This window comes from Coenobita brevimanus, chromosome 76 (assembly GCF_032717465.1).
Source record: "Coenobita brevimanus isolate Jiangsu-jjx chromosome 76, ASM3271746v2, whole genome shotgun sequence".
Taxonomy (NCBI): domain Eukaryota; kingdom Metazoa; phylum Arthropoda; class Malacostraca; order Decapoda; family Coenobitidae; genus Coenobita; species Coenobita brevimanus.
Genome location: NC_137029.1, coordinates 7,182,577 through 7,203,564, shown reverse-complemented (window position 1 = coordinate 7,203,564; position 20,988 = coordinate 7,182,577). Strand labels below are relative to the sequence as shown.

At 42.0% G+C, this 20,988-nt stretch overlaps 1 protein-coding gene and 1 non-coding gene across 2 annotated transcripts in view; one reads left to right on the top strand and one right to left on the bottom strand.

Moving 5' to 3' along the window:
* Window positions 1-20,988, top strand: part of Cds (CDP-diacylglycerol synthase) — a 104,248-nt gene that overhangs the window by 66,741 nt on the left and 16,519 nt on the right. The window contains exons 6-7 of the mRNA XM_080279020.1: window positions 4,692-4,844; window positions 20,242-20,373. Coding sequence (XP_080135146.1) covers window positions 4,692-4,844; window positions 20,242-20,373 — 285 coding nt within the window. The remainder of the gene's footprint in view (window positions 1-4,691; window positions 4,845-20,241; window positions 20,374-20,988) is intronic.
* On the bottom strand, window positions 9,714-9,832 carry LOC145408306 (5S ribosomal RNA). The gene has a single exon (XR_013898897.1). It is a non-coding gene; the product is annotated as a 5S ribosomal RNA (ribosomal RNA).

Here is a 20,988-nt window from a genome sequence, read left to right as displayed (position 1 = left end):
CTCTCGCTTACCACCAGACAAAGCACATCGTTAGCAACCACATGCACTCATCTGCCTGTGGGCCGTACAACATAAGCAACATACGCCTTAAACCATGGACCACAAGGCATGCAAGCACTCACCAACATATCACACTACAGCTACTCATACAACATAATACCCAACATCTGGAAGCATGGCACTATCATCACTATCCCCAAACCCAACAAAGACCCCATGTTACCTTCCTCACACTGCACCATCACACTTCTCTGCACCCCCTCCAAAGTCATTGAATGACTGGTATTACAACTAGTTACACCTCACACCCCCCTAGCCCATCACAGCATGGTTTTAGGCCACTACACTCCACAAACACTCTCCTTACAGACCTTACACAGGGAGTTTTTGATGGCATGAATTTAGCCAGGCCACCACACAGAACACTCCTAGTAACATTACACATTAGCAAAGCTTTTGATGCCATCCTCCACCACAGCCTCACAAACAAAATATTCAGCACAAACATGCACAATAACACAAAAAATATGGCTGGCAAACTGTGTTGCAGGCAGATGTGCTCATGTAACATTTGTCGGTCAGTCTTCGAACATCAGAAACTTCACAAATGGCATCCCTCAAGGATCTGTTTTGTCCCCTTCTCTATGCTTTACATGCATGACTAACCCACACCCCACACACCACAAATACACATAGCTCCCTATGCAGACGACACAACACTTGCATATACACACCAAAATGCAAACACAGCCGCACACATCCTCCAACCATACCTCAACACACTACGTGAATGGTTGACCACAAATAGGCTCAAAATAGCCCCAACCAAATCTACAGTGACCATTTCCGCAAACTGGACAGCAAAACTCAGTCACATTCCACACCTCACCATAAACAACACACACACACACACACACACACACACACACACACACACACACACACACACACACACACACACACACACACACACACAAATCCTTGGTGAAACATGCAATACATCGATGTCATTTAAACAACACATCACAAACATTAAAGATAAATTAACACCAAAACTTACTGACAGAGTTAGAGAAAGAACAGAGAAATTAGTTGGAGAAGAACAGGGAGGCTTTAGGAAGAGAAGAGGTTGTGTCGATCAGACATTTATTCTTAGATCTTTAGTGGAAAAGTTTCTAGAGAAGGGAAAGAAGTTGTATGCAGCTTTCATGGATTTGGAGAAAGCATATGACAGGGTGGAAAGACAAGGATTGTGGAAAGTGTTAAGAATATATGGAGTAGATGGGAAGTTGTTGAATGCTGTGAAGAGTATGTACGATGGTGCGAAGGCTGCAGTGCGTGTGAATGGTGAACTAAGTGAATTTTTCTCTTTGAAAGTTGGGTTGAAACAGAGATGTGCCATGTCTCCATGGTTGTTCAATCTGTACATGGATGGGGTAATAAAAGAGGTACAAGGTAGGGTAGTGGATGTTGGAGTGGCCCTGGTGAGAGAGGATAGTGTTTGGAAACTCCCTGTACTGTTGTTTGCAGATGATACTGTGTTGTTGAGTGAAGACGAAGGGGAGCTGCAAGGCTTGGTGGATGAGTTTGGGAGAGTGTGTAAGAAACGGAATCTAAAGGTGAATGTAGGGAAGAGTAAAGTGATGGTCTCTGAGAGAGGTGAAGTCAGTGAATGTACAGTGAGGTTGGATGGTGAGAAATTGGAAAATGTGAGTACGTTTAAGTACTTGGGTAGTGTGATGAGTAAGGATGGAAGTTTGGAGGGTGAAGTGCTTGAATGGGTACAGCAGGGAAGAAAGGTTGCTGGTTCTTTGAAAGCAGTGATAAGAAACAGGGAAGTGAGCGTGGAAGGGAAAAAGTTACTACATGACGATATTGTGATACCAACTCTAACGTACGGAAGTGAAGCTTGGACGTTGTTGGAAGGACACAAGTCAAGAGTGAGAGCAGTGGAAATGAATTATTTAAGAGGAGCCTGTGGAGTCACATGGAGAGACAGGCTGACGAATGAGGATATAAAGGAGCGTTGTGGTGTGGATGTGGATGTGATAGGAAGTGTTATGAGGAACGCACTGAGGTGGTTTGGCCATATGGAGAGGGTGGAGGGTGAAAGATTGACGAAGAGAGTGTATGTGAGTGAGGTGGAGGGGGGAAGAGGGAGGGGGAGGCCGAGGATGAGATGGAGGGATGGGGTGGAGAGGTATATGAAAGAGGGGGGTGTGAGTTGGGAGCAGGGCAGTGAAATGGTGGGGGACAGGGCGACTTGGAGGCAATTTGTTTGTGGCCACCCCAAACGGGATTGAGGCGTCTGGCAATAGATAGATAGATAGAACACCAAGACTCAGTGCCTTGAGGTCACTTGCCCATACAACATTTGGACACAACAAAGAAACCACCACCACAGTATGCAAACAATATATACTTTCTGTGATGAATTTTTGCAAGCCTTGCTTGGACTTCTGTCCTCACTAAACACTACAACACTCTACAGACCTCACTAAAACACTACAACACTCTACAGACCATACAGAACAAGGCCTTAAAAGTAATCACAGGCTCCATAGCTACTACATCACAGACCACCAACACCAAGAAACCAAAGTCCTCAAAGTCAAGGATCATCTAGACATGAGAGGCACCCAAATTCTTGCCACAGTCTCCACAAACCCACACCATCCACTACACTACATGACAGCACATCCACACACACCAAGGAACATCAAAAGAACACCCAGCACACAATATCATACACAAATACAGTACTGTACTGCCATCTCTTTCCCCTCGCCCGCCTCAGACAAGTGTCCAGAAGCATATCCATACTCAAATCACTCGCTGTTCCATTCAATCACTTAAAGACGACACACAGCTGCATGCACGACCTCCTGATATCCACCCTTCTGAATCCTATCTCCCTCGGGAGGACAGGGTCCACCTGGCCAGTCTGAGATGTGGACATCATCCAGCCCTCTGAGTTATCAAAAGAGGCTGGATGACTCTGTCGCCGATGCCTGTCCAGGATGCAACACAGCACCTCACAATATTAAGCACATTATGGAAGACTACATTGCATACAATCACCTGTGCCAACAACACAACATACACTCCTTGAGAGCTCTGTGGGAAAGTCAAGCTCGGTCTCGGTCTTGGCTTTCCATAGGGACTCGGGGCTGTTCGGCCGGACTTCCTTGGGAACAACTACTACTACTACTACTACTACCGGACAGAAACTTGGTAGACTAGTGCAGAGTTTTGTTGATGTCTGTGAGCGTCATGCCTTGAGAGTAAATGTAGAAAAGAGTAAAGTGATGGTTATTGAGAGAGAAGGTGAGTCCCAGTGCAATGTTACAGTGAATGGAGAGAGACTGGAATTGGTGAGAGAGTTCAAATACCTGGGTACAGTGATAGAAAAGAGAGGAAAATGTGCAAAAGAAGTGGAAAAGTAGAGTGACATGATAGAAAAGAGAGGAAAATGTGCAAAAGAAGTGGAAAGTAGAGTGACACAAGGAGGGAAAAAAGCTGGTGTAGTGAAGGCCTTGATAAAAAACAGAGGCTTGAGTGTTGCAGCTGCATGAAGCTTACATGAAGGAGTGTTAGTGCCAACTTTAACATATGGATGTGAGACTATGGTGTAACATGAAAATGAAAAGTCAAGAGTGAGGGCATTGGAGATGGGACTGCTGAGGAATGTATGTGGAGTACAGAGTGTGGATAGGATACAAAATAATGTGATTTGTGAAAAATATGGAGTGAGGAAGTCTGTGGACATCAGAATCAAAGAGAGTGTACTGAGATGGTATGGTCATATGGAGAGAATGCATAACAACAGTATGGTGATAAAAATATATCTGAGCGAATGTGAAGGAGGGAGGAGGCGAGGTAGGAGAAGGTGGAGGGATATGGTGGATGAGTGTGTGAGGAAGAGAGGTTTGGAAGTCGGTGAGGCTAGGGAACTGACAAGAGATCGAGCTGGCTTGATGAATATTGTGAGGAGAAGTGCATGATCAGGGATATAGCACCCCTTTTTAACGTGACAGTGTCCGGATTGACTCTGTTGGATATGTTTATGTAAAGCTACAGAACATTGTGAATGTTTTTGGCATATTAGATTGAGCCAGGATTCCGGGGGCTTGAATGGTGAGCAAATGGAATCATGGCCCATTGGACTGGGCAGATTTGGGCTCTCTGGACATTGCTACTCCTCACCTTGCCCAAGGGTGGGAAAGGAGGTCTGGATGATGATGATGGTTAATGTTCACAAGTAAAATTTGCCATCTGGTTCAACTGCATGATGCTTGTCATTTTCAGCTGTCATAATATTAACAAGTAAAATTTGTCATTTGGCTCAACTGCTTGATAATAGTCATTTTCAGCTCTCATAATTAAGCAGTTAACTTTGTTGCCTGCATCATGGAGTTAACAACTGTTTTTCGACTGATGTAATTAACCAGTAAAATTTGTCATTTGATTCAAGGGTTTAATGGCTGTATTTTTAGCAGTCAGACACAGTTAACCAAATCTTTTGTGATTCAGAGGGGTACTGATTGTGTTTTTCAGTAATTGGTCATTTGATTCATGTGGATAATGATTGTTTTTCTGGTGTTACATATGTCTGATTAGAGGGGTTATTGATTGTGTTTTTCAGTAATTGGTCATTTGATTCACTTGGCTAATGATTGTTTTTATTTCAGCTATCATATGTGATGTGCCAGTACCCATTCTTCGTTTGCCCAGTTGAGTACAGCGAACATGAGGACAGCTTCCGCTATGAGTGTGACCCATCCCCAATCTTCCGACCACAAGAGTACAATCTTCCAGAAACCCTGGCCAGTTTCTTTGCTCTGGTTAGTTTTACCAGTGTAGGTGAATACAATTTGTTAATATTAATCTATAATTATCACTTTATTATTAATATTAATACTATTATTGTTATTATTGTGACTCCTCATCCTGCCCTAGGGTGGGAAAGGAGATCCAAATGATGATGATGATGATGATGATGATGATGATGATGATGATGATGATGATGATTATTATTATTACAGTAATCCCTGTAGTTTCCGGACGCCCACTTTCTGGACTCCCCACTTACCGGACATTGTGGGCCTGGTCCTTCAGACACCCCCCCAAAAAAAAAAAAAAAAAAAAAAAAAAAATCCCTCCCAAAATCCGAATTTTTTTCCCACCTGTAATTTGAAATTGCTGCAAGGCACCACGCCATGCCAAACAGCTGTTTACACCAGGGCCCCTTCATCCCTTCCTTCCTTCCCCTTCCCCCCTCCCCAGTCACAGTTGCCATTTGGTATTTTTCATTACCAAATGTGGGCCAGTTTGATACTGAAAAGTTTGTTTTTTAGTGAATCAGCATGATCCCTTTCCAAACATATTTTTCACATGTACAGTATAAAGATATAGAGAATGGAGGTGGTGGACTGTCTGCTTTCTTTGATTAATCTGCTAGCATACATAGTGCAAAAATAAACATGCTGCTGATAATAAGGAGAGCGATTATTTCCAGTGTACATATAATTAGTGAAGAATAAATGCTTCCTTTAAGAATGTGGTAATGAAAAGTTAAGTTTGGTAATGAAAATTGAGGAGTTTGGTAATATGGCCGAGTTCAGATCTGGCAACCCTGTCCCCAGTTACTGTCTAACCTTCGTTCAGGGAAGACATCCATCGTAATGGATGTTGCACGTGCTCATTTTTAATGAATGAACAGTGAATAAACTGCAATACCTCGCCACTAGACCACATGGGAATTTACAGTGTTGTGCAGTGTTAAGAAATTAGAATTTAGAGTGCAAAGGATTAAGTGTGGAGTGAGTGTGGAGTGCAAAGTTGCGGTTGAAACTGGCTTGGTTCAGTTAAGAAGAATGTGCAGTGTTAAACAATTATAACTCACAGTGCAAAGAATTAAGTGTAGGAGAACACTGGATTACTGTACGTGCTTCAAGAGCATTTTCACAACTACCAGAGCCTTAGAGAGTTCAAGGAGGCGGCCACAGACGTGCTGTAAGTACAGTACCCTATACACTGCTAGGCTTAAGTATTTTCCATACTTCTAATTCCTCATTCTCTGGTGTCTTTTCATTTATTTCATGCCTTATGACCATTATTGGTGTTAATAGGGTCTTTAATAGGTTTAAATAAGTGCTATGCATGTCCAGCAGGGCGTTATTTAGGTGGCTTTCAAAGTTAGGCTGGGTTAGGATCCTAAGTACCAGTCCAGCAGTCAGAGGCCCATTTTCCGGATGGGACCACTTTCTGGACATACCTTTGGCTCTATTACATCGGATAGTGGAGGGATTACTGTATTATTATTATTTGCGCAGTGGCAGTATCGTAACCAATGAGGTCTTGCCTAAGTGACGTATTTGCCGCTGCTATAAAGCTCGAATTGGGAAAAGTTTCAATGCCATCTCGGCACTTTTGCGGCACCTCGGTTTGGGTTACCTTTCCTTGAAGGGTAGTCAAGTCGTACCTCACCTGCTCGTGGTGACCTCGCAGACACCCTGTTTTTTTTTTGTTTTTTTTTTCCATTTCTGTTTTTTGTTTTTGTTTTTCTTTCGGTTTTCTTTTTTTCTCCTAAATTAGGGTGACACAAACGGAGGCGGCGCTACCTGGGTTTATCCCGGGTAGTATTGTATATACATTTTGCTGTTGTTGTCATTTTGTTTTGTTTTTTTGTTCTCCCTTACCATGAGTAAACACCACCAGTGCCCTCGCTGCAGTAGGTCTGTAGCAAAAAGTGCACAAGCACTGAAGTGCGCCTACTGCAGTGAGTGGATTCATATAGCTTGTGAAAATCTGGATGCAGGCGACTATCCATTCATGAAGAAGAGCCACCAGCTGGGCTTTCGCTGGCTGTGTAGCCAGTGTGTTGCACCAGCAGGCGAGGTCTTGGCTGGTTGAGGAAGTAGTTCCAAGAAGGAGTTTGAAGATAAAGTTATTGGGCCAATCTTTCAGGCAATTAGAGAGGTTCCAAATAGACTGGAGGCACTAGAGACCAAGGTCTCATCACCCATGGCGGTCACGCAAGATCAGGCCAAGTCATTTGCGGATGCTGTTCGCGGGTCTCTCGTGGGGGGAGGGAAGGATCTGCCTGGGGACGTGATTGAGATCAGTGCTCGTGGCCAGAAAAAAGCCATTCATAGTCAGCATGTACTGATTGTGAAACCAGAGAGTGGCGCTGGTGCCCTGACAAATCAGATAGGACCAGAAGACATCAGAGGCATACTTAACTCGGTACCGGTTGATAGCTGCCTTAAGACCAAGGCTGGTGAGCTAGTAATGAAGTTTCCATCAGCTTAGGCCAAGGGTGAAGCAACAGAGGTGCTGACTGATCATTTTGGCTGTGAGGGCACTTTTTGCATATCAGAGCCAAAGAAAATGTTGCCTAAAATTACTGTGACAGGCCTTTCCTCTTCCTTGGATGACTCTGACATCATCCCAAATATTCTGAGAAAAAACAATAAAATTAAGATGCTCATTGATCAAGGTTGTACCCTAAACCTTCTCTTCACAAGGACAAGGAATGACACCAAAACTGCTGTCTTGAGGATGTCGCCAGAGGTGAGATCCTCCATTGTAGAACAGGGCAATTACATCTATGTGGATCTTACAAGATGCTGCGCTTTCGATAGATTCTGGGTTACACAGTGTCATCACTGTCAAGGCTTTGGTCATACATTTGAGAGATGTTCTAGGAAAAGTGATGGACCTAAGTGCGTCTTTTGTGCTGGAGCCTGTAAATCTAAGGACTGTAGTAACAGAAATTCTCCCAAATGCATCAACTGCTCCTCTTTACGACATCAAGATGCTAATTCAAAGTCACAGTCAGTTGCCCATTTTGCATCAAGTAGAGAATGTCCAATTATGATTTCTCATAGGAATAGATTGAATGAAAACACCAATTTTGACCATTCAAAAAACTGACTACGTCCCTCTTGAACCAGTTAAGGATGGGTCTTTTAAATATTCGTTCTATCCGTAATAAGATAGACTATATTAATGAAGACTATATTAATGAAACTCTAAATCAGCACGAGCTTGACATTTTGTGCTTGACTGAAACCTGGTTGTATGAGTCTGATATCGATATTATTCGTAATGCATTGCCTAAGGCACATTCTGTTATTAGTATTCCCAGGCCTGCTGCTGACTATCCGGAAGGAGGCGTAGCACTCAACTACTTGGCAGCACTTGCAAATGTTTCTCTCATTGACTCAGACCTGACCCCATCTTCATTTGAATTTATGGAAGTATTAATAAATTTCCATCAGAATACCATTAGAATTGCAATTGTCTATCGACCAGGTCATCCGGGCAGAGATCGAGGTTTTATGGAGGAGTTTGGGCAGTTTCTTGAAAGATTTTCTCTTAAACCTGGAGGACTTCTTGTTTGTGGTGATTTCAATTATTGGGTTGACAGTCCAGAGTCAAAACCATTTTCTTCAGAATTCCTTGAGTTGAGAACCCAACTCGTGTCTCAGGACATGTCCTTGACTTGATCTTGTCCCCTGTTGGTTGCAGGTGCATATCAGATGTGGAGGTTGACTCATTTGACCCCCTCATCTCTGATCATGCTCTGATCACTCTTAGTTTTGATGTCCCGAAATCCCCTTCATATGTAAAGGTCATCAGGTTCAGAAATTACAACAATGTTGACCGCTAGTTGATGTGTTTTGAAATTGATCAACGTTTAAACTCCATCGATTCTTCAAGTCTTTCTTCTGGTGAATTGGTTGATATTTACAACAACGAGCTCAGGTCAATTTTTGACCATTATTGTCCTGAAGTAGTAAAAACAATCACTGTACGTGATAATTCTCCGTGGTATGGTCCATCCATCAATTCTTTGCGTAGACAGCGTAGAAGGGCAGAACGTGAGTGGCGCTTGTAATGGAGCGAAGTAACTTGTTTGCGTTATGTTTTTGCGAGAAGAGCAGTCGTTCACACTGTAAAAGCCCAAAAGGCTAGATATTATCAAAATAAAGTTGATTCATGTGGTGGTGATAAAAAAAAAACTGTCTGCAGTTGTGAACAATTTGGTTGGTCGGAGGAATGTAATTGTTAAACCAACTTCTGTATCTGATGCCCAGTTGGCTTCTGATTTTGCTTCATTTTTTACAAGTAAGATATCTCGCATAAGAAGTGATTTAGACAGCAGTTCTCCTAGTGAAGCGTACTCAGTTGACTTCCAGCCACGGTGCACCGGGGATCATTTGCTTTCAATATTTCATCCTCTGGATGTAAACAAAGTCAAATGTTACATCAGAGAACTTAATAAAACATTTTTCTCACTCGATCCGTGTAGCATGTCACAACTGCCTGACGTGTATGAGCACGCTGCAGACTTTATCTGCAACATAATAAATAGATGCTTCTTAGAAAGTAATTTTGTGCAGTCTGAGAAACGTGCTTTGCTTAGGCCCCTAATTAAGAAACCTGGCCTTGTTGTCGAGAGCATGACAAATTATCGTCCCATCTCTAACCTGTCTTTTTTATCCAAGATTATTGAGTGGGCCATACTCGATCAACTCTTACCACGACTGGAACACAACAGAGTTGTTCCTGTTGTTCAATCATTTTCATTTATTCATTCATTGCCAGACGCCATGTATCCCAACCGGGGTGGCCAAGGGCTTAGAGTTAATTGTTTTACAGGGAGGGGCACTAATCCTCCACCAACCCCACTTGACACGTAGGGATGCCAACAGCATCTGGTGTTCCCAGGCGGTCACCCATCCAAGTACTAACCAGACCCAACGTTGCTTGACTTCGCTGATCGGACGGGAAGCAGTGTACTCAACGTGGTATGGCTGTTGGCATACAGAAAATACCATTCAACTGAAACTGCACTGACAAGGATTCAGAGTGACTTGGTGGCAAACACTTGTAGTGGAATGTCCTCTCTCCTAGTTCTGTTGGATCTGTCTGCAGCTTTTGATACAGTAGATCATAAACTATTGTTGGATGATCTGTATTTTTATGGCGTTCGTGATAGTGCCCTTTTGCTCCTTAAGTCGTATCTGTCGGACAGATCTCAGAGAGTGGTTGTTGATTACACTAGCTCTGATTCTGCTCCCCTTCTATTTGTAGTCCCTCAAGGATCAGTTTTGGGTCCAAATCTATTTACTATCTACACAAGTAGTTTATCGTCTCTACTTGATGCTCATGATGTGTCCTATCATTTTTATGCTGATGACACCCAGCTCTAGGTTAAGATGTCAGATATCAACGATACTAAGACAAAGTTTGAATCTCTAATGTCTGATATTAAGATTTGGATGGCTAAAAGGAAACTTAAGCTGAATGATGGTAAAACTGAGATCATCATCATCAGAGGAAACAGAAGGGGTGATGACACTGACAATGCCCTGGCTTTGAACATTGGCTTGTCACAGCTGCATCCAGTCAGTTCTGTTCGAAATCTGGGTGTTTATATTAATTCTAAGTTAAATTACAAAGAACATATTAATCAGGTTGTAAGAGGGTGTAACTTGCATATCAGAAATCTGTACTCTGTGAGAAAATTCCTGAATAGACGGTGTGTCTTAACATTGGTCCATGCAGTGGTCTTGTCTCGTGTTGATTATTGTAATTCACTGTGGGTTGGTCTTCCAAATAATATACTAACAAAAGTTTAGTCTGTGTTGAACAGGGCGGCAAGGCTTATCTTTGGTCTCCCCCCGAGAACCTCAACTACCCCGTTTCTGATTGAGTTGCATTGGTTACCAGTAAAGGCTAGAATTGAATTTAAACTGTGTCTTATTACATTCAAGGTTCCTAAGTTTGGTGAACCGAAGTATCTTGCTGAATTGTTAAAACTTCCATCGGCACGCCCGGGTGTGATGTTACGCAGTGAAGATGATTCCTTGCATCTTGATGAGCCAGGAGCCATTCACCAGTCATCTTTCTCTGATCGTTCTTTTGCATATAGAGCCCCTAGATTATATAACAGATTGCCATTGTCAACAGATTGCCATTGTCATAAGACAACTCTCTTCTGTTGAATCTTTTAAGAGACAGTCGAAAGCCTTTCTTTTTTCAAAATGCTATGACCTGGAGAGAGGTACTATGACGGATGATTATAGGGTGTAATTATTGCCACTTTCATGTGTATATGATATAGCTTGTATTATATACAAGAATTGTTACATTTCTTGTAACTGTAAAAATAATATACAAGTATGTGTGTTGAGCGCTAGTGAATTCCCAAAAGGAAGAACTGGCGCTTTTGAGAAACAAAAGGCCAGATTATTATTATTATTATCATTATTATTACTATTATTATTATTATTATTATTATTATTATTATTATTATTATTATTATTAGGTGGGAGCACTCACCATCCACTCACTCAATGAAGTGCAGCTCCTGGGTGTCTGCCCTTTCCTCTCCTCCATCCTTCTTTCCTTCCATCCTCTTCTGTCTTTCTTTCCTTCATTCTTTCCTCATCCTTCTGCCTACAGGTGACTTTACACTTCCACTTCTGTTATTCTTTCCTTCATTCTTTCCTCTTCCTTCTGCCTGTGGGTGACTCTACCCTGAGTGACAAGCCAAATGGTTTCCTGTATACCAGGAAATTGTTTACTATGCTGGGTGGTAACCATATAACCAAATTATGGTGCCTGGTGGTTTAGTGGGTAATTACGGCACTCCAGTCGGATTGAGCCCATGTAGGTTTATATCCAATGGGTGGTTGGGGTTTATTGCTCATGTAATGCCACTCAGGGATAAGTGAGGCTGGTCACTCTCATCTTAAATGCCAAGACCAACTTGCCTAGCCCTGGGCTCCTGCGCTCCTCATGGGGCATCGTAGGATTGGATGATGAATGAATGAATGAAAATTATTATTATTATTATAATTTCATTATTATTACAGTATTATTATTATTATTATTATTATTATTATTATTATTACTGTTGTTGTTATTATTTATTACCAATGTGTGTGTGTGGATGAGTAAATTGGGATTGTGTTGTCCTGTCTCGGTTACCTCCCTTTCTTTGCGGGAAGCAGCCTAGGTATATAGATAGATTGATAGATCATCATCATCATTGTCATCGTCATCATCATCATCATCATCACATCATCATCATCGTCAACATCGTCATTGTCATCGTCATCATCATCATCATCTGTATCTGTAAAACCATCATCATCATCATCTGTATCTGCAAAACTGCCAGTGGGTAAGAGTAGAGGGTGGGGTGACACTACTCCTGGCCATCCTCTCCCTCTTAACTGTCAGGCTTGCACGGACTGTGGGGGATTAGTCATCTTTCCCTTATTCCAGGGATAGGTTTTATGGTTACCAAGAAACCATTTGGCATGACAGTTAGTGTAATGTCCTTGTTGGTAGCACTATGAATCTCTCATACTTTTTATGGAGCTGGAGTCAGGATTGCGGGAGCTTCAGTGGTGAGAGAATGAGTGGTCTGTTTCATAGGGCACACTGTTGATTAATTCCCCCATCATCATGTTTTTTTCTTTTTCATTGCTCTTTGGACCCAACCTAACCCAACCTGTGGGTGGGAAAAATGAGGCTACATGTTAATGATGATGATGTTTATTATTATTAATTGTTTTCTGAGTGATTCATTTTTTCATTTTTGACTCTGTATGAAATGATAGTATTTAACTAATGTGTGGAGAGGAGGGCACCACCAGACCTTCAGATAGTAAGCTTGAAGCAATTTAGAAGGAATACACACAAAATGGGAATTCTGCTGTTTCTGGACTTTTCACTCAGCCAGGTGATGATTTAATACCACTGACTTGAGAGAAAATGGGAGAAATGGAGTTCCCCCGAGCTAAGCCCTGTATTGGACTATATAGCCCCGCTAGGGTTACAGGAGGGAGCTACCCCTCCCGGCACGGCAGCCCGGGCAAGGCTCGAACCTGCAATCCCCCGATCACAAGTCCAGCTCGCTACCACTGTGCTACCGCGCCCCCCACTACTGACTTGGGAAATACTACATTAATCCTATCCCTCTAGGCAGGGGACTAAGATCATCACCCTGTCATATGTTGTTTTCAAAATCTGTAGCAAATCTGATACACTGATATCCAGAACTAACAGTATGTCTGGTATACCCACCAAAAACTAGAAACCCCAAATTGAGTAGCTGTGATTTGGAAAAATAATTACATCTCTAGGTTAGATAATGCCAACTCAGTTCTACACATACACATGCACGCATGCACGGATGCGCGACACAGAGATGAAAGAAATCTATATTACTCCATTGCTGCTATGGTAACAAGTCACAGTATTCTTCATCATCCAGATCCCACTCCAAGGTGGGGTGAGGTAGGGTCCAGAGAGCCAGAAAAAAAAAATTGATAGATTAAAGTGTTAACCAAAGTTTGCCTAATTGAATGAACCACATTTCCATTCACCCACCATTCAAGCCTGTGGGGTATTTAGCTCCATCTGATAGGTTAAAGAAAAAAAAATCCATCATCCAATCCTGTGTTGCCCCTTGATGGGTGTAGGAGCCAGGGGCATGGCAAGTTGGTCCTGACATTTAAGATGCGAGTGACCAGCCTCACTCATGCCTGAGTGGCATTATATGAGCAATAAACCCCAGCCACCCCTTGGATATAAAGCTGCACAGGCTCAGTCCGAGTGTAGTGCCGTAATTACCCACTAACCACCAGGCCCCTTAATATGATTACATGGTTACCACTCACACCAGGAAACCATTTGGCTTGTCACTCAGTGTAGAGTAATCCATAAGCAGAAGAAAGAGGAAAGAATGAAGGAAAGAAAGACACAAGAGGGAGTGTAAAGTCACCTGTAGGCAGATGGAAGAGGAAAGAATGTAGTATGGTACAGAAAGACAGAAGAGGAAGAAAAGAAAGACGGAAGGAGGAAAGGAAAGGGCAGACACCCGAGAGCAGCACTACATCGAGTGAGTGGATGGATAAAAAAAGCCTGTACCTTCACATTTACAGTCTAACAAAAAAAAAAAAATAGTGCATCTTTGGTTGTACAATGCCAGAGTTAGAATTAAGAAAAGTAACATGCCATAGTGATGAAATATCCCAAAGATAGCATCAGAGAAATCATCTATTCTATCTATCTATTGCCAGACGCCTCAATCCCGTTTGGGGTGGCCACAAACAAATCGCCTCCAAGTCGCCTTGTCCCCCGCCATTTCACTGCCCTGCTCCCAACTCACACCCCCCTCTCTCATATACCTCTCCACCCCATCCCTCCATCTCATCCTCGGCCTCCCCCTCCCTCTTCCCCCCTCCACCTCACTCACATACACTCTCTTCGTCAGTCTTTCACCCTCCATCCTCTCCACATGGCCAAACCACCTCATTAAGCTTTATAATTTTACTGCTGTAAGAAGTTAAAAAAAAAAAAAAAAATGGATCACAGTAGGTTGTTGAATGCCAAAATTATTCTAAGAATGCTGTATATAGAAAAATATATCTTTTGGCTCAGATTTTCATTATTTTCAGCCAGGGTTGGAGAAAATCACAGATTATTTTTTTTAAATAAAAAAATTGAATTTTCTATTTAAATGAGATTTTTTTTTATTTAAATCAGATTGTTAAAAGTCTGTGTTTTTTTCAACCCTGTTTCTGCCTTTGGGAATTCTGTCCAAAGAGTACCATACTGGGTCTTTTTTCCCCCCCACTTGCTGCAGTGCGTCCATTAGGCATGATTATATATCATCCATCCATCCATCATCCAATCCTACATTGCCCCATGAGGAGCGGAGGAGCCCGGGGCTAGGCAGTTGGTCCCGACATTTAATACGAGAGTGACCAGCCTCACTCATCCCTGAATGGCATTACATGAGCAGTCAACCCCAACCACCCCTTGGATATAAACCTTCACCGGCTCAATCCGATTGGAGCGCAATAATTACCCACTAAACCACCAGGCGCCAAAATTTGGTTATATGGTTACCACCCAGCGTAGTAAATGGTTTCCTGGTGTACAGGAAACCATTTGGCTCGTCACTTAGTGTAAAGTCACCCACAGGTAGAAGGAAGAGGAAAGAATGAAGGAAAGAAAGACAGAAGAGGGTTTCTTCAAATAAACAGACTTACAAAATTGAAAATAATAATGTGAATGGGAAGTGGGGGTAAGGCAATGCACCACAGGCCAGCACTTCTTGGTATGGAGGAGGTTGCTTACATTGTCAGATACTGAAGGAAGTTGCCAACTTCTCTTTATATTTTGTCAAATTAAGATCATGATAATTAGATTGAATCATGTTACTGCGTATTCAAAGAAGAGTTTAGTTCGTATGTTAACACTGAGTAATCATATATATTGTTATTATCAAAGAGCCTTCTTTCCTCTGTTTTTTAATGTTTGCCATGTAACAAAAGGCAATCACTGGTGCCTGACTTGATGGAGATTAGTACAGGATGAGTACAGGCCAGGTAGACTTGATGCATCTGTACAATACACATGCATTACATTCTCAGTTTTCTTCTTTTTTACTGTATTTATGTAAAAAAAAATACATTTTGATTTAAATCATGATTTTTTTTCACTCTGATTAAATTTAAATCACATGATTTAAATAATTTGATTTAAATCATAACAACCCTGTTTTCAGCTTATTTCCCATAGCTTGGGTGGCAGAAGTAGACAGTCCTGTGGCTATGCATCTTTTTTTGTAGCTTTTCCCTTTGACTAGCTTCATACTCTGTTGTTAATGTAATGTTATAACTCAGTATTCAGGATGGAGAGATGACACTTTTGGGTCTAGTTAGAGAAAAGAGTGTAAACATGTTACAGAATGGAGAGCTGTTAGGCCTTGTAGAGTGCTTGCTTCCTTCTGCTCATTGTGTTTTACAAAGCATGGTAAATGGTAAATAAATACCAGTGGCACTTGTACATAAGATGTAAACAACAGTTAAACCCTTCTTTCCAGCGTTGTATTTTTTAGTTTATTCGTGCTATTACCACATGATCTATTCAGCCTAGGTGAGACTTTTGGAGGGATTAGATATAGCATTCATCAGCCATGTCATTCCTAGATATCCATTTTAATGTTGGATAAAATAGACCAGTTGCGGCTTGATAAAGTGAAAAAAATTGTCATTGGTTTGAGAGGGCTTAGAGTGATGTGTGATTTCAAGTTTGAGTAAGGTGGTGGTCAAGTGGTAGATGAGTGGACAGCTGGTCATAGAATCAAAAGCTCAGTTTCCATTAGTAATGAAATATTATGAGACTTTCGGTAATGTTAAAGCAGTTTTAACTAATCTTTCACAGTGCCAACCAGCATGTCATAATGGACTCTTGTACTCCAGATGATGCAAACTTTCGGACAGAATCAGTTTTACTTTGAAGCACAATGGCTGTAAGGAGGTGGTACTCCCACCAGTAACATTGCTGGTGTAGTAATGGATAGCAGCTGAAATGCATTCTGTAGGTATTTTACCCTAATGGCTAACAATTAAGAATGAAGTAAGATCTTGTAATGCAGAGAGTACAGGTTTAAGTAGTTTTTTTAATATGATTTATGTAAAGTGATGGTAATCGAGAAAGTGACTCCTAGTGTGATGTTACAGTGAATGGAGAGAGATTGGAATTGGTGAGAGTTCATTTACCTGGGTACCATGATAGAAAAGAGAGAATAATGTGCAAAAGAAGTGGAAAGTAGAGTGACACAAGGAAGGAATGTAGCTGATGCCATGAAGGCCTTGATAAGAAACAGAAGCTTGAGTGTTGCAGCTGCATGAGGCTTACATGAAGAAGTGTTAGTGCCATCTTTAACATATGGATGTGAGACTATGGTGTGGCATGAAAATAAAAAGTCAAGAGTGAGAGCAGTGGAGATGGGACTGCTGTGGAATGTATATGGAGTACAGAGAGTGGATAGGATACGAAATAATATGATTTGTGAAAGATGCGGAGTAAAGAAGTTTGTGGACACCAGAATCGAAGAGAGTGTACTGAGATGGTATGGTCATGTGGAGAGAATGGATAACAACAGAGTATATCTGAGTGAATTTGAAGGAGGGAGGAGGCAAGGTAGGCCAAGGAGAAGGTGGAGGGATATGATGGATAAATGTGTGAGGAAGAGAGGTATGGAAGTCTTTGAGGCTAGGGGACTGACAAGAGATCGAGCTAGCTAGATGAATGTTGTGAGAAGAAGTGCATGATCGGGGATTTGGCCCCCCTTTTAACTTGACAGTGCTCAGATTGACTTTATCGGATACGTTTATGTGAAGCTACAGAATGTGGTGAAAGTTTTTGGCATATCAGGTATAGCCAGGATTCTGGGGGGCTTGAATGATGAGTGAATGGAAGTGTGGCCCTTTGGATTGGGGAGACTTGGGCTGTATGGATGTTGTTACTCCTCACCCTGCCTTAGGGTGGGAAAGGAGGTCCGGATGATGATGATAATTATGCTTTATAAATTCATTACAGATTTTCAGCAGTCCTCCATATTTTTCAAAGAAAATAGAGGTTAAACTTATTTTATTGTGTGTCAGAAGGGACAGTGCTGTTTTTAAAAAGAGTACATTGTAATAGGGTTTTCTAGAGTGGGAACCTAATGTATTGATGTTGCAAAAAAAAAAAAAAAAAAAAAAACTTGGTCTGGAGGCATCAGAACCATTCTGCAGTATTTAATTAATGAACATTATGTAGCACTAAAGAAGAAAGCATATAGTGAGTGGATGAGAAACGGGGGTGGAAGAAGTTGAGAGACGGAAGAGAGAGTCATATGTAAAGAGGAAGAAAGAGGTGACAAGATTAGTAAGAGAGAATAAGAGGAGAGTGGATGAGGAATTTGGAAGACATTTGATTGTAAAGGGGAGGGAATGTAAGAAAATGTTCTGGAAAGAGGTAAAGAGAGTTAGACAGGATGCCAAAGACGTTAGTAGGGAAGTGAAAGATAAGAATGGTAGATTACTAGTGGAGAAAGGAGAAAAAGTGAGCAGATGGAGAGAACACTTTAAGGAATTGTTGAACATAGAGAATGAAAGTAATGTGAGTGTACGTGGCTTTGAAATGGCTGGGAGACAGAGGGATGTGACAAGAGAGGAAGAAATCAGTAAGATGGAAATTGTGGAAGCAATGAAGAAAGTTAAAATGGGAAAAGCCCCAGGAATTGATGGAATACAGTATGTGGTGAAATGCTGAACCATGGGGGAGAGATAGTAGTAGAATGGATGTGGAAGACTTGCAGATTGGCCTGGGAGGAAGGTAGAGTCTCGGAGGATTGGAAGTCAGGTATAATTATTCTCCTGTTCTCCTGTACAAAAGATGAGGGGAAAAAGAAGTATGTGGTAATCATAGGGACATTTGTCTTCTAAGTGTAATAGGAAACGTTTGTGGTAAGATTCTTACTGACAGAGTTAGGGAGATAACAGAGGAGTTAGTTTGAGAAGAACAGGGAGGTTTTAGGAAGGGAAGAGGTTGTGTAGATCAGATATTCATTCTCAGATCTTTAGTGGAAAAGTTTCTAGAGAAAGGAAAGAAGTTGTATGTGGCCTTCTTGGATTTGGAGAATGCATATGACGGGGTGGATAGACAAGGATTGTGGAAAGTATTTAGAATATATTGAGTAGTTGGGAAGTTGTTGAATGACGACGTGACGAGTATGTATGAAGTGCTAAGGCAGCAGTGCGTGTGGATGGTGAACTGAGCGAATTTTTCTGTTTGAAAGTTGGGTTGAAACAGGGATGTGTCATGTCTCCATGGTTGTTCAATCTGTACATGGATGGGGTTATAAAAGAGATACAAGATATGACAGTGGATGTTGGAGCAGCCCTAGTGAGAAAGGGCAGTGTTTGGAAACTCTCTGTACTGTTGTTTGCAGATGATACTGTGTTGATGAGTGAAGACGAAGAGGAGCTACAAGACTTGGTGGATGAGTTTGGGAGAGTGTGCAAGAAATGGAATCTAACGGTGAATGTAGGGAAGAGTAAAGGTATGGTCTTTGAGAGAAGTGAAGTCAGTGAATGTACAGTGAGGTTGGATGATGAGGAAATGGAAAATGTGAGTGCATTTAAGTACTTGGATGGTGTGATGAGTAAGGATGGAAGTTTAGATTGTGAAGTGCTTGAAAGGGTATAACAAGGAAGAAAGGCTGCTGGTTCCTTGAAAGCGGTAATAAGAAACAGGGAAGTGAGCTTGGAAGGGAAAATGTTACTACTTGACAGTATTGTGATACCAGCTCTAACATATGGAGGTAAAGCTTGGACCTTGTTGGAGGGACAGAAGTCAAGAGTGAGAACAGTGGAAATTAGTCATTCGAGAGGCGCATACAGAGTCACGTGGAGAGACAGACTGACAGATTAGAAAGTGAAGGAGCATTGTGATGTGGATGTGGATGTAATAGGAAGCTTTAGGAGAAACACACTGAGGTGATTTGGCCATGTGGAGAGGATGAAGAGTGAGAGACAGATGAGGAGAGTGTATGTGAGTGAGTTGGAGGGAGAGAGGGAGGGGTGGAGGCAGAGGATGAGATGGAGGGATGGAGTGGAGAGGTACATGAGAGAGGAGGGTGTGAGCTGGGAGCAGGGCAGTCATATGGCGGGGGACTGGGCGACATGGAGGTAATTTATTTGTGGCCACCCCTTACGGGATTTAGGCGTCTGGCAATAGATGTCACCCCTTATGGGATTAAGGCATCTATCAATAGATAGATAGATAAGTAGACATTTTGTATTGATAGATGGAGGCACTCACCATTCACTCACTCGCCTGGTGTTGCCCTCAAGTGACTGCCCTTTCCTGTCTTCCTACCTTCTTTCCTTTCTTCCTCTTCTGTCTTTCTTTCCTTCATTCTTTCCTCTTTCTTCTGTCTGTGGGTGACTTTACACTGAGTGACAAGCCAAATCATTTCCTGTACACCAGGAAACTATTTACTGTGCTGGGTGGTAACCATATAACCAAGTTATGGTACCTGATGGTTTAGTGGGTAATTAAGGCACCCCAGTCGGATGGAGCCAGCACAGGTTTATATCCAAGGGGAGTTTGGTGTTTATTGCTCATGTAATGCCACACAGGGATGAGTGAGGCTGGTTGCTCTCATCTTGCATGTCAGGACCAAAATGCCTAGCCCTGGGCTCCTACGCTCCCCGTGGGGCAACAGAGGATTAGATGGTGAATCTATGAATGATTGAATGTTGTTCCCTCTGATTTACATTCCCTTCACCCATATTGTACTTCACTTTAGAATTACAGCAGTATACTGTACAGTATATAGCCACAACAGTCATTTTGATATTTTGTTTTCAGTTGGGATGGAAGAAAACGATGACCATCTACCCATTCGTGCTTCATTCAGTGGCGCTTTCCCTCTTCAGCAGCGTCATCGGTCCATTTGGAGGTTTCTTTGCCAGCGGCTTCAAACGTGCCTTCAAAATCAAGGTTAGTGAAATCCAGTCAGACATTAGTATGGGGGAGTGAAGATGTGATGATGTATTGAATCCAGTTTAGCTTTGTTGTCCATATATTATAATATATGAAATATTATCTCTCCCAGTCAGAATTGTGGATTTTCATGTACATGAATAAAATCATCTTGTGGTTGTCAGAATAAACAGTAAGATAACTAGTCTGAATGGGATTTATTGAGACAGGTTGTAAAACATGCAGACTTGAGTTTTCTAGTAAGCAAACAGTATTGATTGGCAATAATATATCATCATCGTTTTTTCGTTTTCGTTTTTAAAAGCTCCAACATGCTTGCATGTGTCGACCTTGGTCACCCAATGGCAGCTCTCCACGCTGCACGATCCATTGTAGCCTCCCTGTTCAGTCCCTTAACCCTGAGGTCACACTTAATGACCTTGTCCCATGTCTTTCTCGGTCTACCCCCCCAATATTAACACTTCTTACCTTCCTCACCCAATTATCATCTCCCATCCTCTCCACATGTCCAAACCATCTCAATCTACCTCTCCTCATCACAACACCAATACACGCCAGTCCCATCCTACCTCTCAACTCTTCCATCGTAAACCCAGCCCCTCCAGGCCTTGG